The 16,724-nt window shown below is 43.0% G+C and overlaps 1 protein-coding gene across 1 annotated transcript in view; it reads left to right on the top strand.

The window, feature by feature from the left end:
• Positions 1–2,313: 2,313 nt before the first annotated feature.
• Positions 2,314–16,724, top strand: part of rgs7bp (regulator of G protein signaling 7 binding protein) — an 83,619-nt gene continuing 69,208 nt past the window's right edge. Inside the window, exons 1-2 of the mRNA XM_003215835.4 lie at positions 2,314–3,001; positions 8,011–8,177. Coding sequence (XP_003215883.1) covers positions 2,837–3,001; positions 8,011–8,177 — 332 coding nt within the window. The 5' untranslated portion in view covers positions 2,314–2,836. The remainder of the gene's footprint in view (positions 3,002–8,010; positions 8,178–16,724) is intronic.

The raw sequence follows: 16,724 nt of genomic DNA, 5'->3' as shown, positions 1-16,724 counted from the left end.
TGGTCCACTGAGTGGTATCTAAGAAACTGTCGCACTCAAACAACTCCCGAAAGATGGCCATCCAGCCTCTGTTTAAAAGCCTCCAAAGAAAGAGCCTCCACCACACTCCAGGGTTCCACTGCTGAACAGCTCTCACAGTTAGGAAGTTTTTCCTGATGTCCAGGTGGCATCTCCTTTCCTGTAGTTTGAAATCATTGTTCTGCGTCCTAGTCTCCAGGGCAGCAGAAAACAAGCATGCTCCCTCCTCCTTATGACTTCCCCTCGCATATTCATACATGGCCATCATGTCTCCTCTCAGCCTTATCTTCTACAGGCTAAACATGCCCAGCTCTTGAAGCTGCTCCTCATAGGGCTTGTTCTTTAGACCCTTGATCATTTTAAACGCTCTCCTCTGGACACATTCCAGCTTGTTAACATCTCCTTTCAATTGCGGTGCCCAAAATTGGACACAGTATTCCAGTGTGGTCTGACCAAGGCAGAATAGAGGGATGGCATGACTTTCCTGGATCTAGACACTAGACTCCTATTTATGCAGGCCAAAATCCCATTGTCTTTTTTAGCTGTCCCATTACATTGTTGGCTCATGTTTAACTTGTCCACAATGATTCCAAGATCCTTTTCACATGTACTGCTGTTCCTCATTCTGTATCTTTGCATTTCATTTTTTCTGCCTAAGTGGAGTATCTTGCATTTGTCCCCGTGGAACTTCATTTTGTTAGTTTCAGCCCATCTCTAATTTGTTAAGATCATTTTGAATTCTGCTCCTGTCTAAGGAGGTTGTGTCCAGGTTTATATACGTGTGATGTCCCATGGGCCTCGGAGTTCTGACCCCAGCATCATTATGGAGACGGAGTCATTCCAGATGCCTGTTGTTGACAATTCTTGCCAAGAGCCCATTAAAACAGACCTTGAACAAGCTTTTCCCAGCGCCTCTCCCCCCTTCGTGAGAAAAGAGTTCTATGCGGCGAGTCGGGGTCAAAAAGAACAAACAAGGAGAAGCACCAGATTAGCAGTCAGACAGGACGATAATTAGCTAAGTTTCCCCTGGGAATTTGCAGGGAGGAACGCATCTGGATGAAGTTGTGTTTTGCTTCTCTTTCCCTTGGGAAAGGAAGCTCTGGACACCTGCTTTGCAGGAAGATTGAGGTTCGTTAAAAGTTCCCCGCACCGAGGAATCCGTGCGGAGTCAACAGATCAGCTTCAGGACTAACTTCGGTTCCAGACTAGTGTGGAGTGCGTTTTAAGTCTGCAACTCCAGTTTCCTTGCCTTGCCTTGCCAAGTTTTCATGAACTATCTCATCGTGTTTCCAGCTTTACACCTTATGCCAAGTATTTAGCCTTGTTTCCAGTTCCTGCCTTGGATTTACTTTGAACTTTAGAAATACTTTGGACGTTTTCCCCACTCTACTGTTTGGAAGTAGAGTGTGTTTCAGTTTTGGGATTATCACTTTGAACTCTAATATTAAATACTGAACAAAAAATTTCTGGACTATATTTGACCTTCCCTGAAAGGTCTATTGCTGGACTACATTTTCTATTTGTTTTTATTCTACTATAATATTTCCTTAATAAAGATATTAAATTGTTATTGGCCTCCGTGTATTGGTTCTAGTGCTCCGCTGCCTGGGCATGACAATATGTGCCTTCAAGGTGCCTGCAGACTTTGGGCAGCCCAGTAAGCCCACAGTGACCCAGTAGTGTGATTAATAATGTTGATGATGATGAGATGGCGTCTTTGGAGCCTTGAAGAACAACTACTCTTGCTAACTTGTCTTATTAGATCAGCTGTTGGGAACTGTGGCAGCTGGAGTCCAAAACACCTGGAGGGCCAAAGTTTGCCCACGGTTGGATTAAATAGATCACTGGCCTCATTCAGAAAGCACACTGTGGAGGCTCTTGTTTTGTTGTCTAATTTCCGACCCCTGAGCCCCTGTTGGGGGATGCAGGGCTGGAAGCAGGGGGCCCCCTCCTCACTAGCACGCAGAACCCCTTCCCCTTGGCAACACAAAGAGCCTCTGACTCAAGAAGTCAAGCTTCTTGGGAAGAGGGGAAAGCTGTACTTCTTCATTCCGGGAAGCCTTCCGGCGCCGGGCTGCCTGGGGGCACGGGCTTCGAAGGGAGCAATTAGGCAGCCCAGGGCTCCCAATTCCCGGGGGAGGGGGGGTTGTGCGCCTGCGCGTTCGCTCTGCCTTCTCCTGTCCCCATTCCCACGTGCGCCCGCTCCCTCCCTCCCTCCCTCTCCGCCTCAGGAGGAGGAGGAAGAGGGGGGAAAGCAGAACCCGGCGCGCTGCGCCGAGGAAGCACAAAGCAGTGCTTTCCCAGCGAAGGGGGAAAGAGCAAGAGGACTAACTCCTCCTCCTCCTGGTTCTCCTCCTGGTTGGAAGGGCCCATGGGTCGGCGTGCCCCGCTCCCTCGCATTTACCCCGCGTTGGATTCGCGGGACTGAAATGGTGCTGAAGGGAGGAGGACCCAGTTGCCCTGCATCCTTCGCCCCATAGAAGAAGAAGAGGAGGAGGAAGAGGGGGAGAGCGATGCCGCAAGGCACGGCGGCGCCCGGATCCGCCACTGATCCCCGGTTGCAAGCGGGAGGATCCCCGGAGCAGGAGGTCCAGCCTCTGCTGTGAGACGAGAGAGCCGAGGAGAAGAGGGGAGCGCCGCGGCGTCGGGGCTGGATCCCTGCTCCCTGGGCGCCTCCGGGGCGCTCGCTTGGCTCGGCTCCTGCTCTCTGCCCGCCTGCCTCCATCCGTCCCCGCATCCACCCAGCCCAGCGCCCTCCTTCTCCCCGCCTGGGATCCGCGCCGCCGCCGCCGCTGTTGCGTTTACTGGATGCGTATGAATGAGTTCTGCACCGAATGGGCGCAAAAAGCGCCCCAGGTCGGCGGGCTCCATCTTCCAGATCAGCAAAACGCCGCTGCAGGGAGGCCGGGAGGCTGAGCGCCGGGGAAGCGCCTCCGAGGGAGCGCCCAAGACCCAGAGACTGGCCCTGGACGACTGCAAGATGGTGGGTACAGCCAGGCACGCAGGCAGACACGCAGACACGCAGGCAGACAGAGCCAAACACGCCAGGGAGAGAGAGAGAGAGAGAGAGGCTGGTGGAGACTCCTCCCGTCCTCATTTGGGGGTTCTTGGTTGCGCCTTGGGGCTCCTGCTTTGGGGAATCGCTCCCCTCCATCCCTTTCCATCCATCCTTCCTTCCTTCTTCTCTCCCTCTCAATGTTTTCCTTTCCTTCCTTTCTCCATTCCCATCACGTGCAGTTGCACTATTTTTAAAAACTGCAGCCCGCATTTGAGTTGACACCTTCTCCCCTCCCCTCTTTGTCCCCCTTTCAAAGAAGCCAGGAAGAGAGAGAGAGGCATCTGGATTGCTGTGAGTTTTCCGGGCTGCCTGGCCATGCTCCAGAAGCATTCGCTCCTAACGTTTCGCCCACATCGATGGCAGGCATCCTCCGAGGTTGTGAGGTCTGTTGGAAACTAGGCAAGTGAGGTTGATATATCTGTGGAATGTCCCGGGTGGGAGAAAAAACTCTTGTCTGTTGGAGGAAAGTGTGAATGTTGCAATTGGCCACCTTGATTAGCATTGAATGGCCTTTCAGCTTCAGGACTTGGCTGCTTCCTTCCTGAGGGAATAATACATGGGTTGCTGTGAGTTTTCCGGGCTGTATGGCCATGTTCCAGAAGCATTCTCTCCTGATATTTCACCCACATCTATGGCAGGTAAACCTCACAACCTTTGAGGATGCCAGCCATAGATGTGGGTGAAATATCAGGAGAGGATGCTTCTGGAACATAGTCATACAACCCAGAAAACTGACAGCAACCCAGTGATTCTGGCCATGAAAGCCTTCAACAACATGATGATGATGATGATGATGATGATGATGATGATGATAATCTTTATTTATATTCCACCCTGTCTCAAGGTGGACTCAGGGCGGATTCCAAACATAAAAGGCAAACATTCAGTGCCTGAACACAACAACAATACACCCATAATAACAAAAATTAACAATCCAACAAATTATGACAGAGTCCTTTGTTGGGAGGTGATTAGCTGGCCCTGATAACACACTTTCCTCAAACAGACAAGAGTTCTTTCTCCCACCCTGGACCTTCCACAGATATATAAACCCCACTTGCCTATTTTCCCAACAGACCTCACAATCTCTGAGGATACCTGCCATCAATATGGATCAAACACCAGAAGAGAAGGGAGGAGATATAGAGAAAAGGAGCAGCGGGTCTTTCCTTCTGCACTGCAAATCCGCATCTGTAAACACATCTGGGGTTCTGGGAGGGAGGAAAGGGACAGTCGGTGTGTAGAGGGGAGAGGAGGCCCAGAGGCCCAGAAGGAGGACCTTGAGGTCCAGGGAACAATATTCAGCTTCCTTTGATGCTGAGGATGTCACCTAGTTAATTACCAGGAACCAAGGCTGTGCAAACGACCCATCATCAAGTGCAGGTAAAGACCCAACTCTGGCAGCCAAATCGAGAGGTAACAAGTCAGTCTTCTATGGTATTTATGCAGCTGAGGGGGGAAAGCAAAGGGCCTGAGGCTGTTAGGAATGGTGGGAGTTGAAGTCTAAAACACCTGCAGGGCCGAAGTTCACCCATACCTGGCTTAGATGCTCCTGAAAAGTCCCACCAGTTGAGTGCACCACTCCTTGGGTTTCCAAAAACTAGTTGATTGTGACCCTAAAACTGCCTCATCAGAGGTTTTCTAGGCAAGATTTGTTCTTCCCCGCTGAGAGAGTGTGGGTTGCTGCGAATTTTCTGGGCTGTATGGCCATGTTCCAGAAGGTTTCTATATCTGTGGAAGATCCAGGGTGGGAGAAAGAACTCTTGTCTGTTGGAGGCAAGTGTGAAGTCTGCAATTAATCACCTTGATTAGCATTGAACAGCCTTGCAGAAATGCTGGACCACTCTTAACAACCACTATGTGAGATTACACAGAGAAGCCATTGAAATCCACAAGCATGTGGGCAATTTCAACAGAAAGAAGGAAACCATGAAAATGAACAAAATCTGGTGACCAGTATTTAAAAAGCTCTAAAATCAGGACGGTAAATAAAGAACAACACTTTGAAAACAGAGGAATTTCAGGCATGAAACAATCAGGGCCAGCTAACCCCTCTCAACAAAGGATTCCCCCAAGCAGAAATCAGCCAGGCCTTGAAACTGCAAGTCTTTTCAATGCTAATCGAGGTGATTAATTGCAGCATTCACACTTGCCTCCAATAGACAAGTGTTCTTTCTCCCACCCTGGACCTTCCACAGATATGTAAATCTCCCTTGCTTTGTTTCTAATATACCTCACAACCTCTGAGGATGCCTGCCATAGATGTGGGCGAAATGTCAGGAGATAATGCTTCTGGAACATGGCCATACAGCCTGGAAAACTCACAGCAACCCAGTGATTCCAGCCACAAAAGCCTTCGACATCACATTGAGAGAGAGTGGCTTGCAAAAGGTCACCCACCCTGTGTGTTTCCAGGATTCGAACCCCAGTTTCCAGAATCTGAATCCAATGCTCAAACTACTACACCACACTGGCTCACTGTGCAGTGAACCTTCCCACAGTGAGGGATTATGCTAAAGCTGTTTATTTAAGAGAAAACATTTTGTACATCACCACCCGAGACATCAATGTTGTGCAGCATTAAGGGAGCGAAAGTTAAAACACAATGTAATGAATCCTATTTTATCAGGGTAGGAAAGGAAATCAGCCTTTGGTTTGTAATTTGCTAATTTCATGTTTGTTTCTCCACCTTTTGGGGACTTTTGTTTTCATATATTATTGTTTATAGTGAGGATAATAATGCTTAACACCAATTTGATCTTTGAAAACCAGAGTTGGGTATCAGCTGGAAAAGAAATGCTTCATGAATTTTCACAGAGAACATTTGGGCTGCAGTCCACAGCAGGACCTGCTTTTGAAAAAACACCTAAGATTTCACAACTGCACTCAGCTTTTCATTTCTCTTGAGTCTTGAATAGATTACACTTAACTGTCCTTGAGCTGAAGTTAGAGAAAAATCTGTTCCCCACATATGAGCTGGAGGAATTGTGGAATTGTTGTTTTGCCCTTGAAAAATAATATATTTTTTTAGAAAAGGAAAGAAGCAATTTTTACCGTGGAAAAATGTGCTCCTTTTTGAGTTATTACAAAAGGACAGTAGTAGTCTGGGCTACTAAATGTTTCAAACGGCACAGTAGACATCCTACTCTGTGCCAAAATTGGAAAACACCCATGGTTTTATTGGTGATGTCCAGTTCTGGAATACTGGGCCTGCAATAGCACCTTGGTTCAGCAGCAAAATATAAGGGGCCAGATTTAAGTGAATTTTAAAATTTGGACTATATTATAATTAGCATGATATCCATGATTCTGTGCCACATTGAAACTGTTGCACTCAAATTGAAGTGCCCTTAAAACAGTCTTACGTTTGTTTCCTCAGAAGCAAATAGTTCAGTGAGCTTATTCCCACAGAAATGTGCAGATACGAGAAGTCTCATTTGTGAGGGGGAGGGAATTGAATTAATCCCTGAAAGGCCTTAATATATGGATTTAATATTTACTAGGTCTGAAAAACATTTGACTTGAGCTTGAAAAAAAATTACTAGCCTCGTTATCTCATTCCCAACACTTAAAAAAATCCTTGGCTAGTAAAGCCTTCTGCAAAAGGCCTTCATATAAGAGGCCACGAAGGCCAGAAAATAAATGTTTATTGTTTTCAAAAATGCAGCCTGGGATTTGCAGGGTTTTGTCAAGGCTCTCCCAGCTTCCCAGAAGAGCTTTTGATGCTAGTGTTGCTGAACCTTGGTTTGGGCAATTCGTCAAATGCGATTTTCTCTCTCTCTCTCTTTCTCTCTCTCTTTTATGAGACCAAAGGATTTTTCCGATCTGAAAAGAAAGAGATGGAAGATTAATTTTCACTCCACAACACTTCCACACAATAATCCCCTGGGACCTTAATATATTGGGTGGATAATCCCACTTTGCAGTAAATCCTTGTAATTTCTTTGTGGAACAGCCACAATTACTACCAGATCTGGTAGATATGTGTTGATATTTTAATTAAGTGCAGCTAACAGCAATGATTTATTCAGTTGGAGCAGGACTGTCGAGATAAGAAAGTCTGGGATTACAGTCCGTCACATGGCAAACATTCAGTCTGAGATTTCCTTTCTGAGGAATTTAGGATCCTTTTGCACTTGGAAGTGATATATGGTAGTTAGTCTCCTATTTCATGATAGTTTGAGAATTGAATTTAAGTCTAGATCTGGCAAGAGCTGTCTTGTTCCTTCTTCCCCAAGGAGACATTTTGAAACTGGTAATGCTATTCCTTCCTCACGTGTGTTCCTTGGACAGATTTATTTCATTTGCACAAAATAAACGTTCAGTGATGACAGCTAAGCTGAACAAAGCAATAATCATCTTGATAAGCTCTAGGCTTGTAATAATGTTTTCTGAGAAGTGCAAAAATGAGTATTCTGCTTTGATGCTGGTTTCACTGAAGGGTGGTTGCTTGTTTGCCTGTTTTATTTGACATCATCCAAAGTGCTTGCAGAAATGCTAACTGATAGGGACTTTTCCCTCATATATGTCTCTTTATGAGCCAGCAAGTCTAGATTTTTTTAGTCTAGTGAGAACTGTATTGGAGCTAGATGGAAAATAATGCCAACATACATTAGCAGAAGCCAGTGCAGAAAAGTGAATGGCACATTCCACTCCCTAGAAGGCCGGCAAGTTGCAAATCATTGGGGGGAAATGGAGAGAACTATTTATGGAAATGTTATCTTCTTTCATGATAAAATAATCCTTTGCTTCCAGAAGCAGAAAAGCTGGGTTTTTATGCCTGATAGCAATGTTTTAAATATATACCCAGTGATTTTGATTTCTAGCTGTGATAGATAAAGATTTGTTAGAAATGTTGGTTTATCTTACAGCACAGCGAAGTCTCTTATACTAGTAAGCCGCTTTCTTCATTTTTAAAAATTTTTATTTTTCAGCTTGTCCAGGATTTCAACACCCAGGTGGCTTTGTACCGTGAATTGGTCATTTCCATTGGGGACGTTTCGGTCAGTTGTCTATCTTTACGTGCTGAAATGCAGAGAACTCGAACCAAAGGATGTGAGATCGCCTACCAGGCACACCAAAAGCTGTCAGCAATCTCTGGGTAGGTGTCTTTTTCTCTCCCTTTCCCTATTTCTAGTCTCTGTGGTATGAGGTTCCAGGTTACTTAATTATGCTCTCTGAGGCCCCATCTATACTGTCCATGTAATGCAGCTTCAAACCAGAATTAAATAATGTGATTTCTCTGGGCAAATGAATCCGTTTGAGTCCTGAATGGTGACTAGTACACAAATCAGAGAGCCCTGATGTGCATTAAGGATTTTCTTTTGCACACTTTTATGGGTGTTTGTTGTCTGGCTGTCCCACTTTGAAGCTAGCTTCCAATTGCATCTAGTGCTCAGTTATAATATTAATAACAACAACAACAACAACAACTTTATTCTTGTATCCCACTTCCATCTCCCCAAAGGGACCCGGGGCAGCTTACACAGGAACTAGCCCAAAAAACAACAACATAGCATTACATACAACAGTAATTAAAACAGTAATTTAAAACAATATAACAAAGGTATAAACAACATAACATAACAGATACTTTAAAAGCCTGAGCGTCGATTGCTACATTCAGCAGAGGGTAACTAGTGCAAGAGCTCCAAATGATCCATAGGTAAAATCAGGGCAAATAGGGAAAGAACAAGGGAACAGTTCCATTAACGTGCTAAAACATAGAGTGAGGAACAGTGATAAAGTGCCGTACATATTTGTAAACAGATTGCATGTCTGATGGTCTTATTCACTCAAACACGCACTGGAACATCCACGTTTTCAATTCCTTGCGGAAGATGGGCAATGAAGGAGCCAACCTAATCTCCCTGGGAAAAGAGTTCCAGAGCCGGGGGGCCACCACCGAGAAGGCCAGTCCCTTGTCCCACCAGTCGCACTTGGGACAGAGGTGGGAGAGAGAGAAGGGCCTCCCCAGAAGATCTTGGGACCCATGCAGGTTCATAGGGGAGGAGGCGATCACAGAGATAGGCAGGTCCTGAACTGTTTAAGGCTTTATAGGTAATAACCTGCACCTTGAATTGGGCCCGGAAACTTATCGGTAGCCAGTGGAGCTGCTTGAACAGGAGGGTTGACCGCTCTCTGTAGCTTGCCCCCATTATTAATCTGGCCGCTGATCTTTGTATCAGCTGTAGTTTCCGAACCGTCTTCAAAGGCAGCCCCACGTTGAGTGCATTGCAGTAATCCAATCTGGAGGTAACTAAGGCGTGTATAGATGGGGCCCGAGACTAGTCGAAACTGTTTTGGCTTATGGTGTTTTTATGTAGCACCTTTGTTACTTGTTTAATTCCTCTTTTAAGCAATTCAGCACTTACCTTTGGAACATATGAAGATATGATAGTAGGAAAAAAAACTGTGTAATTTTTAGGTTCATCCTTAATACAGGTGAATAGATTCGGTGTGTATAGTAGTGAAGGCGCATATCAGTTCTCATGTATCCAAAAGTATATTTAATACTCCTTTCCCATTCCTCCAACACTGCTGTGAGTGAAAGAAGACAATAAGGGCACATCTGCACTAGCTCTTGATGTTTTACATTTCTGAGGAGGCCCTAAGGGTCTTCAGCACAGGGTTTCCAGGGTTGTTTAGAAGAAAGCTGATTCATTTAAACTGATGTAAAATGGATATATATCAGAGGTAGGAAGTTAAACTGCTAATTAGCCTGAGGGTGCTACTTTGTGAATGGATGATGATCCCAAAAAGGAGTAAGATTTGATTTTAAGGTTAATAGGAAGCTATAAAGCACTGCTTCTTAAACTGTGGGTTCCACCCCCCTCCCCTTAACCCAGTGTTGGGGATCTTGAAAAAATTGGCAACAGTAAACGTTTTCTGAACATAGCCATAGTAGCTGTTGTAGATGTTTACTCAAATCAGTTGCACATTGTTTATAGTGGGCTCTGCAGAAGATGCTTCAGCTGTACTCCATGAAAGGGAAAATCAGCCTGTTTAGCAATCTTTGTAAATGTGGATGTATTATCAGTAGATGTTTGATTTTTATACTTGTTTTATTTACCTATATGTCCGGGGACTCACAAAAATTTCTCAGGTGGAAAGTGGTCACAAATGGAAAAGTTTTAAGAAGCCCTGCTACAGAGCATGGGTAGGCAAAAGTGTGACCTTGCAGTACATGAGATTCCCCTCCTCAAATTGTTTTGTGGGCCCTGGCTTTACCAGGTGGCACATTTTCTTGTCCAAAAAGGAGAAAGTGCCTTTTCTGGAGTCTGTGGGAGAAATAACTCACCTTTTATAAAGATGTTAGTCTCGTTCTTTCACCTGAGGACACAATTAAAAACTATTTTCAAAACCAGTAGTAGGCTTTTGGGGTCGGGGTGTTGTTAGGAATCTGTATGGCCTCAAGGTTTTTGGGGAAGAAAACCAGGCACCAAATGTGGCCACACTTACTCCAGAGCAGCATTATTTGACTGACCTGACCTATGTGTGCCTTTTCATAGACTTTGGCTGTTAACTCGACTGTGGGAATTCAGATAAAATCATTTGCTTCAAACCCGCTGAATCTCTGTTTCTTTTAAAAAGCAATTACAGCTGAGACAGCGAATCACATCCTGCAAATGCAAGACCTATTTGAAAAGGCAATTTGCAGATACAGTTAGCACTTGTAAAATCTTCACCTTTGTTTGCTGTTCTGACCACTTATCTCTGAGGTGCAGACAGAATTTCAACACATCAGTTTTACTTGGGCTGTTCATTTTTACGCAGGGTCTAATTGCACCTGCAGAAAAGGAAGTATACATCTATCCTTTCGGAATTGTATCCAAGGTAAATAGTTAATATTCAAAACTGGTATGCTAGATCCCTAATGTCCAATAGTGTCTTCCTGGTGAGTAGATTGAAACACACTCCTTGTTTCTACAGGTACTGATACCTAAATTGTTAAATGTTTTCATCTTTGCTTAGTGGGCAAGAGTGTAGGTGTTTCCCATCAGATCACATCAAAGTAAGGAGAACACAGAGGAACTGTTGTGATATTCAGCAGAGTGATCATGCAAAGGCTCTGGCTGGATCTATACTGCCAACTAAATATAAATACAATATATATGTGTATTTATGAATGTTTTAATGCAACTTAAGTTTTAAATTGAATTATAATGTTCTTGTAATTGTTTATATGCATTTTATATTGGGTGTGAAGGGCGGGGTAGAAATACTGTAATAAATAAATAAAATAAACTAAGGCAGTTTCAATTGCTTTAAATGGGAATGTAGATGGGGCCATAGACCCATATAATGCAGCTCAGTGCAGTTCAAACTGCATTATATAGGTCTACACTGACCATATAATGCCGTTAGAACTGCCTTATTTGGCAGTGTAGATCCCTCTCGGCATTAAGTTCATGGAGACAAAACATGTGCAAGATCAATGTGTCTTTTTCTGTTTTCAAAGGTTACCGGAAATGCAGAAGGGTTTCCATCATCCACATTTTATATGAATTTCTTCTTAGTATTAGCTGTCGCATAGGGAAAAGGTGGCATAAGACTATTGTAAACTCGGTACAGAATTTGTCACATCTGATCATAGCAACACTTGGTGATTTGTATAATTAATGCATTATTCAATGCTTTGGAATAATTGAAGTTGTAGTTTTACAGGGTCTTTAGCCTTCTCCTCCAAACTGCCAGTCTCACTAAACTTCCAGTCCCAGGATTCCATAGCATTGAGCCATTGCAGTTAAACTGATGTCAAACTGCATTAACTCTACAGTGTAGATGCAGCCATAGTATGAAATGGAGACAGTTCTAATCTGACAACATATTGAAGGCCACATGTTCTACATCCTTGATGTAGATGTATTTGCCTTTCTGAAAAATGAATGCAAAATTTCCTCCATCTTTGAAATTGTATTTTCACATCTGCCCTGTTTCTCCTAACTTAAAAAATAGAAAATGCTCTTCAGAAATAACCAAGATTTTCTAGCCTGTCATTTTGGGAACCAAAAATAAGGATGACTTTGTTATCTGAGCAGTGTCAAGACTATCTGGAAGATGTGTTCTCTGTGCTAGAAACCTTGCCCCTGGAGCCAGCACTTTTCATATGCTTAGAAGTAATGTTTGTCCCAACCACTGTTTATCAAATTCATGTTCTGCAGCGCCAGCATTCAAAGGTGTCTCGCACAATAAACTTGATATTAACCCTGCTCAGTGAGTGAAAAAATGCATCGTTCTTAGGTATATCATTCTTGGAGAGGATCAGGGCATTATAGCATATACTAAACCTAAATTACACTTTCCATTACGCTTTCCATTAGAGGAGCCCCCGGTGGCACAATGGGGGTAAACCCTTGTGCTGGTAACACTGCTGACCTGAAGGTTGCCGGTTTGAATCTGGGGAGAGAGAGGATGAGCTTCCTCTATCAGCTCCAACCTCCTATGTGGGGACATGAGAGAAGCCTCCCACAAGGATGGTAAAAACATCAAACCTCCTGGCATTCCCTGGGCAACGTCCTTGCAGACGACCAATTCTCTCACACCAGAAGCGACTTGCAGTTTCTCAAGTCACTCCTGACATTTAAAATTTTTTCCATTGGCATGTAATCTTACATAGAAAAGCTGGCATTTTTAACTGTTCCTTTCTTCTGTTGTACAGTATGGCCCACATTGCTGAAAGATCAGGATTCCTAGTTTCATTTATGACTTTATGGTATCTTGGGCAAGAAGAACATAATTTCAATACAGTGAACTATTGTCTGAGGTTTTCTGTATTTATGTAAAATCTAGGAATACATTCCCGGTGGATAGAGGTTGATCTTCTCTATTAAAAACATATTGCACATTACTAGTGACATGTTCTGCACATTTTTGGAATGATATGGAAATATAAAGTGGGCCAAAAGTCACAAAAGCATCTGATGTTTTAATAACTTTTTGAAAATGTTTTTGAAAAGATTTTACAAAATCTTTGTAAATGTAATGTAGTGTAATGTAGTTTTATTTCCTATGTATACTGTATATGATGCGGTGGTGTTGTAAATTAAAAACAAAAAATAAAGGAGTTATTAAATATTGAAATCTTTTTGTAAGTTTTGGCCCACCCTGTAGATGAAAGATGGGTGAAATGTTGTAAATGTATTGGGAATGTAAAAGAGGGCTTTTTTAAAAAAATCCTTTTATATATCAGTTAAAAAATTTTTTAAAGTTTTAATTAACAGTCAACACCTTTTAGACAATTCCCATCTGATCACATCGATACCAGGCAAGATTCTGGAAAAGATCATTAAGGAAGTGATCTGCAAACACTTAGAAACAAATGCGGTCATTGCTAATAGTCAACACAGATTGATTAAAAACAAATCATGCCAGACTAACCTGATGCCTTTTTTCAATAGAGTTACAAGCTGGGTTGATGCAAGGAACACCATGGATGTAGCGTATCTGGATTTCAGTAAGGCCTTTAACAAGGTCCCCCAAGACCTTCTGGCAAACAAAGTAGGTCAAACATAGGCTAGGCAAAACTACAGTTAGGTGGATCTGTAATTGGTCAAGCGAACAAACCCAAAGGGTGCTCACCAGTGCTGCTTCTTCATCCTGGAAAGAAGTGACATTGGAGTGCCGCAGGATTCTGTCCTAGGCCCGGTTCTGTTCAACATCTTTATTAATGACTTAGATGAAGGGTTAGAAGGCACGATCATCAAGTTTGCAGACGACACCAAATTGGGAGAGATAGCCAAGACGCCAGAAGATAGGAGCAGAATTCCAAACAATCTTAACAGATTAGCGAGATGGGCCGAAACTAACAAAATGAAGTTCAACAGGGACAAATGCAAGATACGCCACTTAGGCAGAAAAAATGGAATGCAAAGATACAGAATGGGGGACGCCTAGGTCAACAGCAGTACGTATGAAAAAGATCTTGGAGTCCTCATGGACAACATGTTAAACATGAGCCTAAAATGTGATGGGGCGACAAAAAAAGCCAATGGGATTTTGGCCTGCATAAATAGGAGTATAGTGTCTAGATCCAGGGAAGTCATGCTCCCCTTCTATTCTTCCTTGGTCAGACCACACCTAGAATACTGTGTCCAATTTTGGGCACTGCAATTGAAAGGAGATGTTGACAAACTGGAACGTGTCCAGAGGAAGGTGACTAAAATTATCAAGGGTCTGGAGAACAAACCCTATGAGGAGTGGCTTAGCCAGCAAAAGAGAAGGCTGAGAGGGGACATGATAGCCATGTATAAATATGTTAGAGGAAGTCTTAGGGAGGAGGGAGCAGGCTTGTTTTCTGCTGCCTTGGAGACTAGTATGTGGAACAATGGCTTCAAACTACAGGAAAGGAGATTCCACTTGAACATTAGTAAGAACTTTCTAACTGTGAGAATTGTTCAGCAACGGAACTGTCTCTCTGCTCCAGAGTGTGGTGGAGGCTCCTTCTTTGGAGGCTTTTAAGCAGAAGCTAGGTGGCCATCTGTCAGGGGTGCTTTGAATGCCATTTTCCTGCTTCTTAGCAGGGGGTTGGACTGGATGGCCTACGAGGAATCTTCTCTGATTCTATGATTCTATGACTACAGGAAATAGCAGGAAGACACAACAAGCAAGAGGGTTTAGATGACTTCAGGCAATATATCACATGAATTAGATCAGGGATGGATATTTCACATTCTCTCCGGTCTAGATGTTTTGAAATCCCAAATCCCTTCCAGTTTATGAAGAATTAGGAAATATTGATAAAATCCTATTAAAATAAAATTCTTGACCCTCTGCGCTGGCCTAATCCAGCGTTACTGGAATATAGTTACACCCAGCAGAGATAATATCATGCTATGTCTATGTTAAAAGATTTGGAACCTGCCCAAAGAAAGGTGGCAGCCTTATTCATCACTGCAAATGTAGATTAAAACACATGTGGCGCAGGCTGGATAGCAAGCCATCTGCAACAAATCACTCTGACCAAGAGGTCATGAGTTCGAGGCCAGCCCGTGCCTGCGTCTTGTCTCTGTCTCTGTTCTATGTTATGGCATTGAATGTTTGCCTTTTTGTGTGCAATGTGATCTGCCCTGAGTCCCCTTCGGGGTGAGAAGGGCGGAATATAAATGCTGTAAATAAATAAATAAATAAGAATTCAAATACAGAAATTTAAGGACTAAGAACTGAAAATCATCTTCCGGATTGAGTTTGTCAATTTCCCATTCTCTCACATTTAACTGTGTTTTGTAATCCTGGATAAACTTGGGGAAACTTACCTGAAATCAAACAAAATTCTCATGTCTCAGTATTTTACTTTATGCAGTGTGGTTATGTAAGAGGACTGGAGTTTGCTTCTTAAAAGATCTAGGATTATATACGCAGCACATCGTTTGCCTGCTTCAGGGAAAAACCACCACCCCGAACTCTTACGATGAGCCTTCATATGTGTCATCCCCTTTTTTCTTTTTGTTTTGCTAGAGATCCTCAAATTGTATGAAGTAGTTTGCCATGAAACATTTGTGGAGGTTGCTACAAATATACCAACCATGGTTTCATATTGCCATGAGATCCTGCTAGACTTCTGCTCTTCTCCCATTCTCCCAAGTCTTGGATCAAGTCGTATTTCCAGTAAAACAAAGCAGTATTTTCAATCCTTGTCTTAAAATTAGACAAGTAATTTTCAGTGGCCTTGATATGCAACACACTTTCAAACCCAATATATTGCCTTATATTGGTGACATTTTTCATAGTTTTAGCACTAAGGAGGAAAAAGTACACACTGCTATCATCATATACTGGCAACAATTCCATTTGCTTCTGTGAGTGCTTACTGAAGGTATGTGAGCAGCAATAAGGTGAATAATAATAATCTTCAAAACTGTGGAAATGAAAAAATAGTGGTGTTTTGTAGCAAATTAAAAGTAAAATCGCAGAAACCCAAGATGTGTGTAATGGAGAGAGACAAAAAATGAGATTGCCTGTGCATTACAGATAAGTATAGAAAATGTATGTTAGAGAAAATATGTGTTTTCTCTGATTAACGTGTTTTTTCTCACACAACAAGTTTTCCCCAGAGATGCATGCTTCAGCAAACAGGCTTGCAAATTAAATCTGTGTTTACCTAATAGTGACCATACAGGATAAATAAGCGAAATGGAAGGTAATGTGCGGCTAATCATAGTGATGTTTTATGAAAGAGAGCACTTCCTCTAACTAGGTGCTTAAAGCCATCATCTGATTTGGCCCTCGGTTCTCCAGGAAAAATGGGCCCCTGTAAAACAGTTCCTTCAAAGGCCCAACCCAGAAAAGGAGCTCAGAAGAATACCATGGCTGATGGTATCAGAAGTCACTGAGAGCCTTCAGGATAATGTACTGTCTGTGTCTGATTCTGAGCTGAAGGCATCCACCAAGCTGACCAAAAATTATTTTGAAATGTATTGAGAGAATCTGTTTCTTTCTGGAACTGATAGGCCACCACACATTCAATATCTCGTCCAAAAGTAATATGTTGGATGCTGGCTATTATATATTTATTATTTATTTATTTACAGTATTTATATTCCGCCCTTCTCACCCCGAAGGGGACTCAGGGCGGATTACAATGAACACATATATGGCCAACATTCAATGCCAACAGACAAACAACATACATTAGACAGACTCAGAGGCA

This window comes from Anolis carolinensis, chromosome 2 (genome assembly GCF_035594765.1).
Source record: "Anolis carolinensis isolate JA03-04 chromosome 2, rAnoCar3.1.pri, whole genome shotgun sequence".
Taxonomy (NCBI): domain Eukaryota; kingdom Metazoa; phylum Chordata; class Lepidosauria; order Squamata; family Dactyloidae; genus Anolis; species Anolis carolinensis.
The sequence above is the reverse complement of the archived record's forward strand: the minus strand, read 5'-3'. Positions and strand labels throughout refer to the sequence as shown.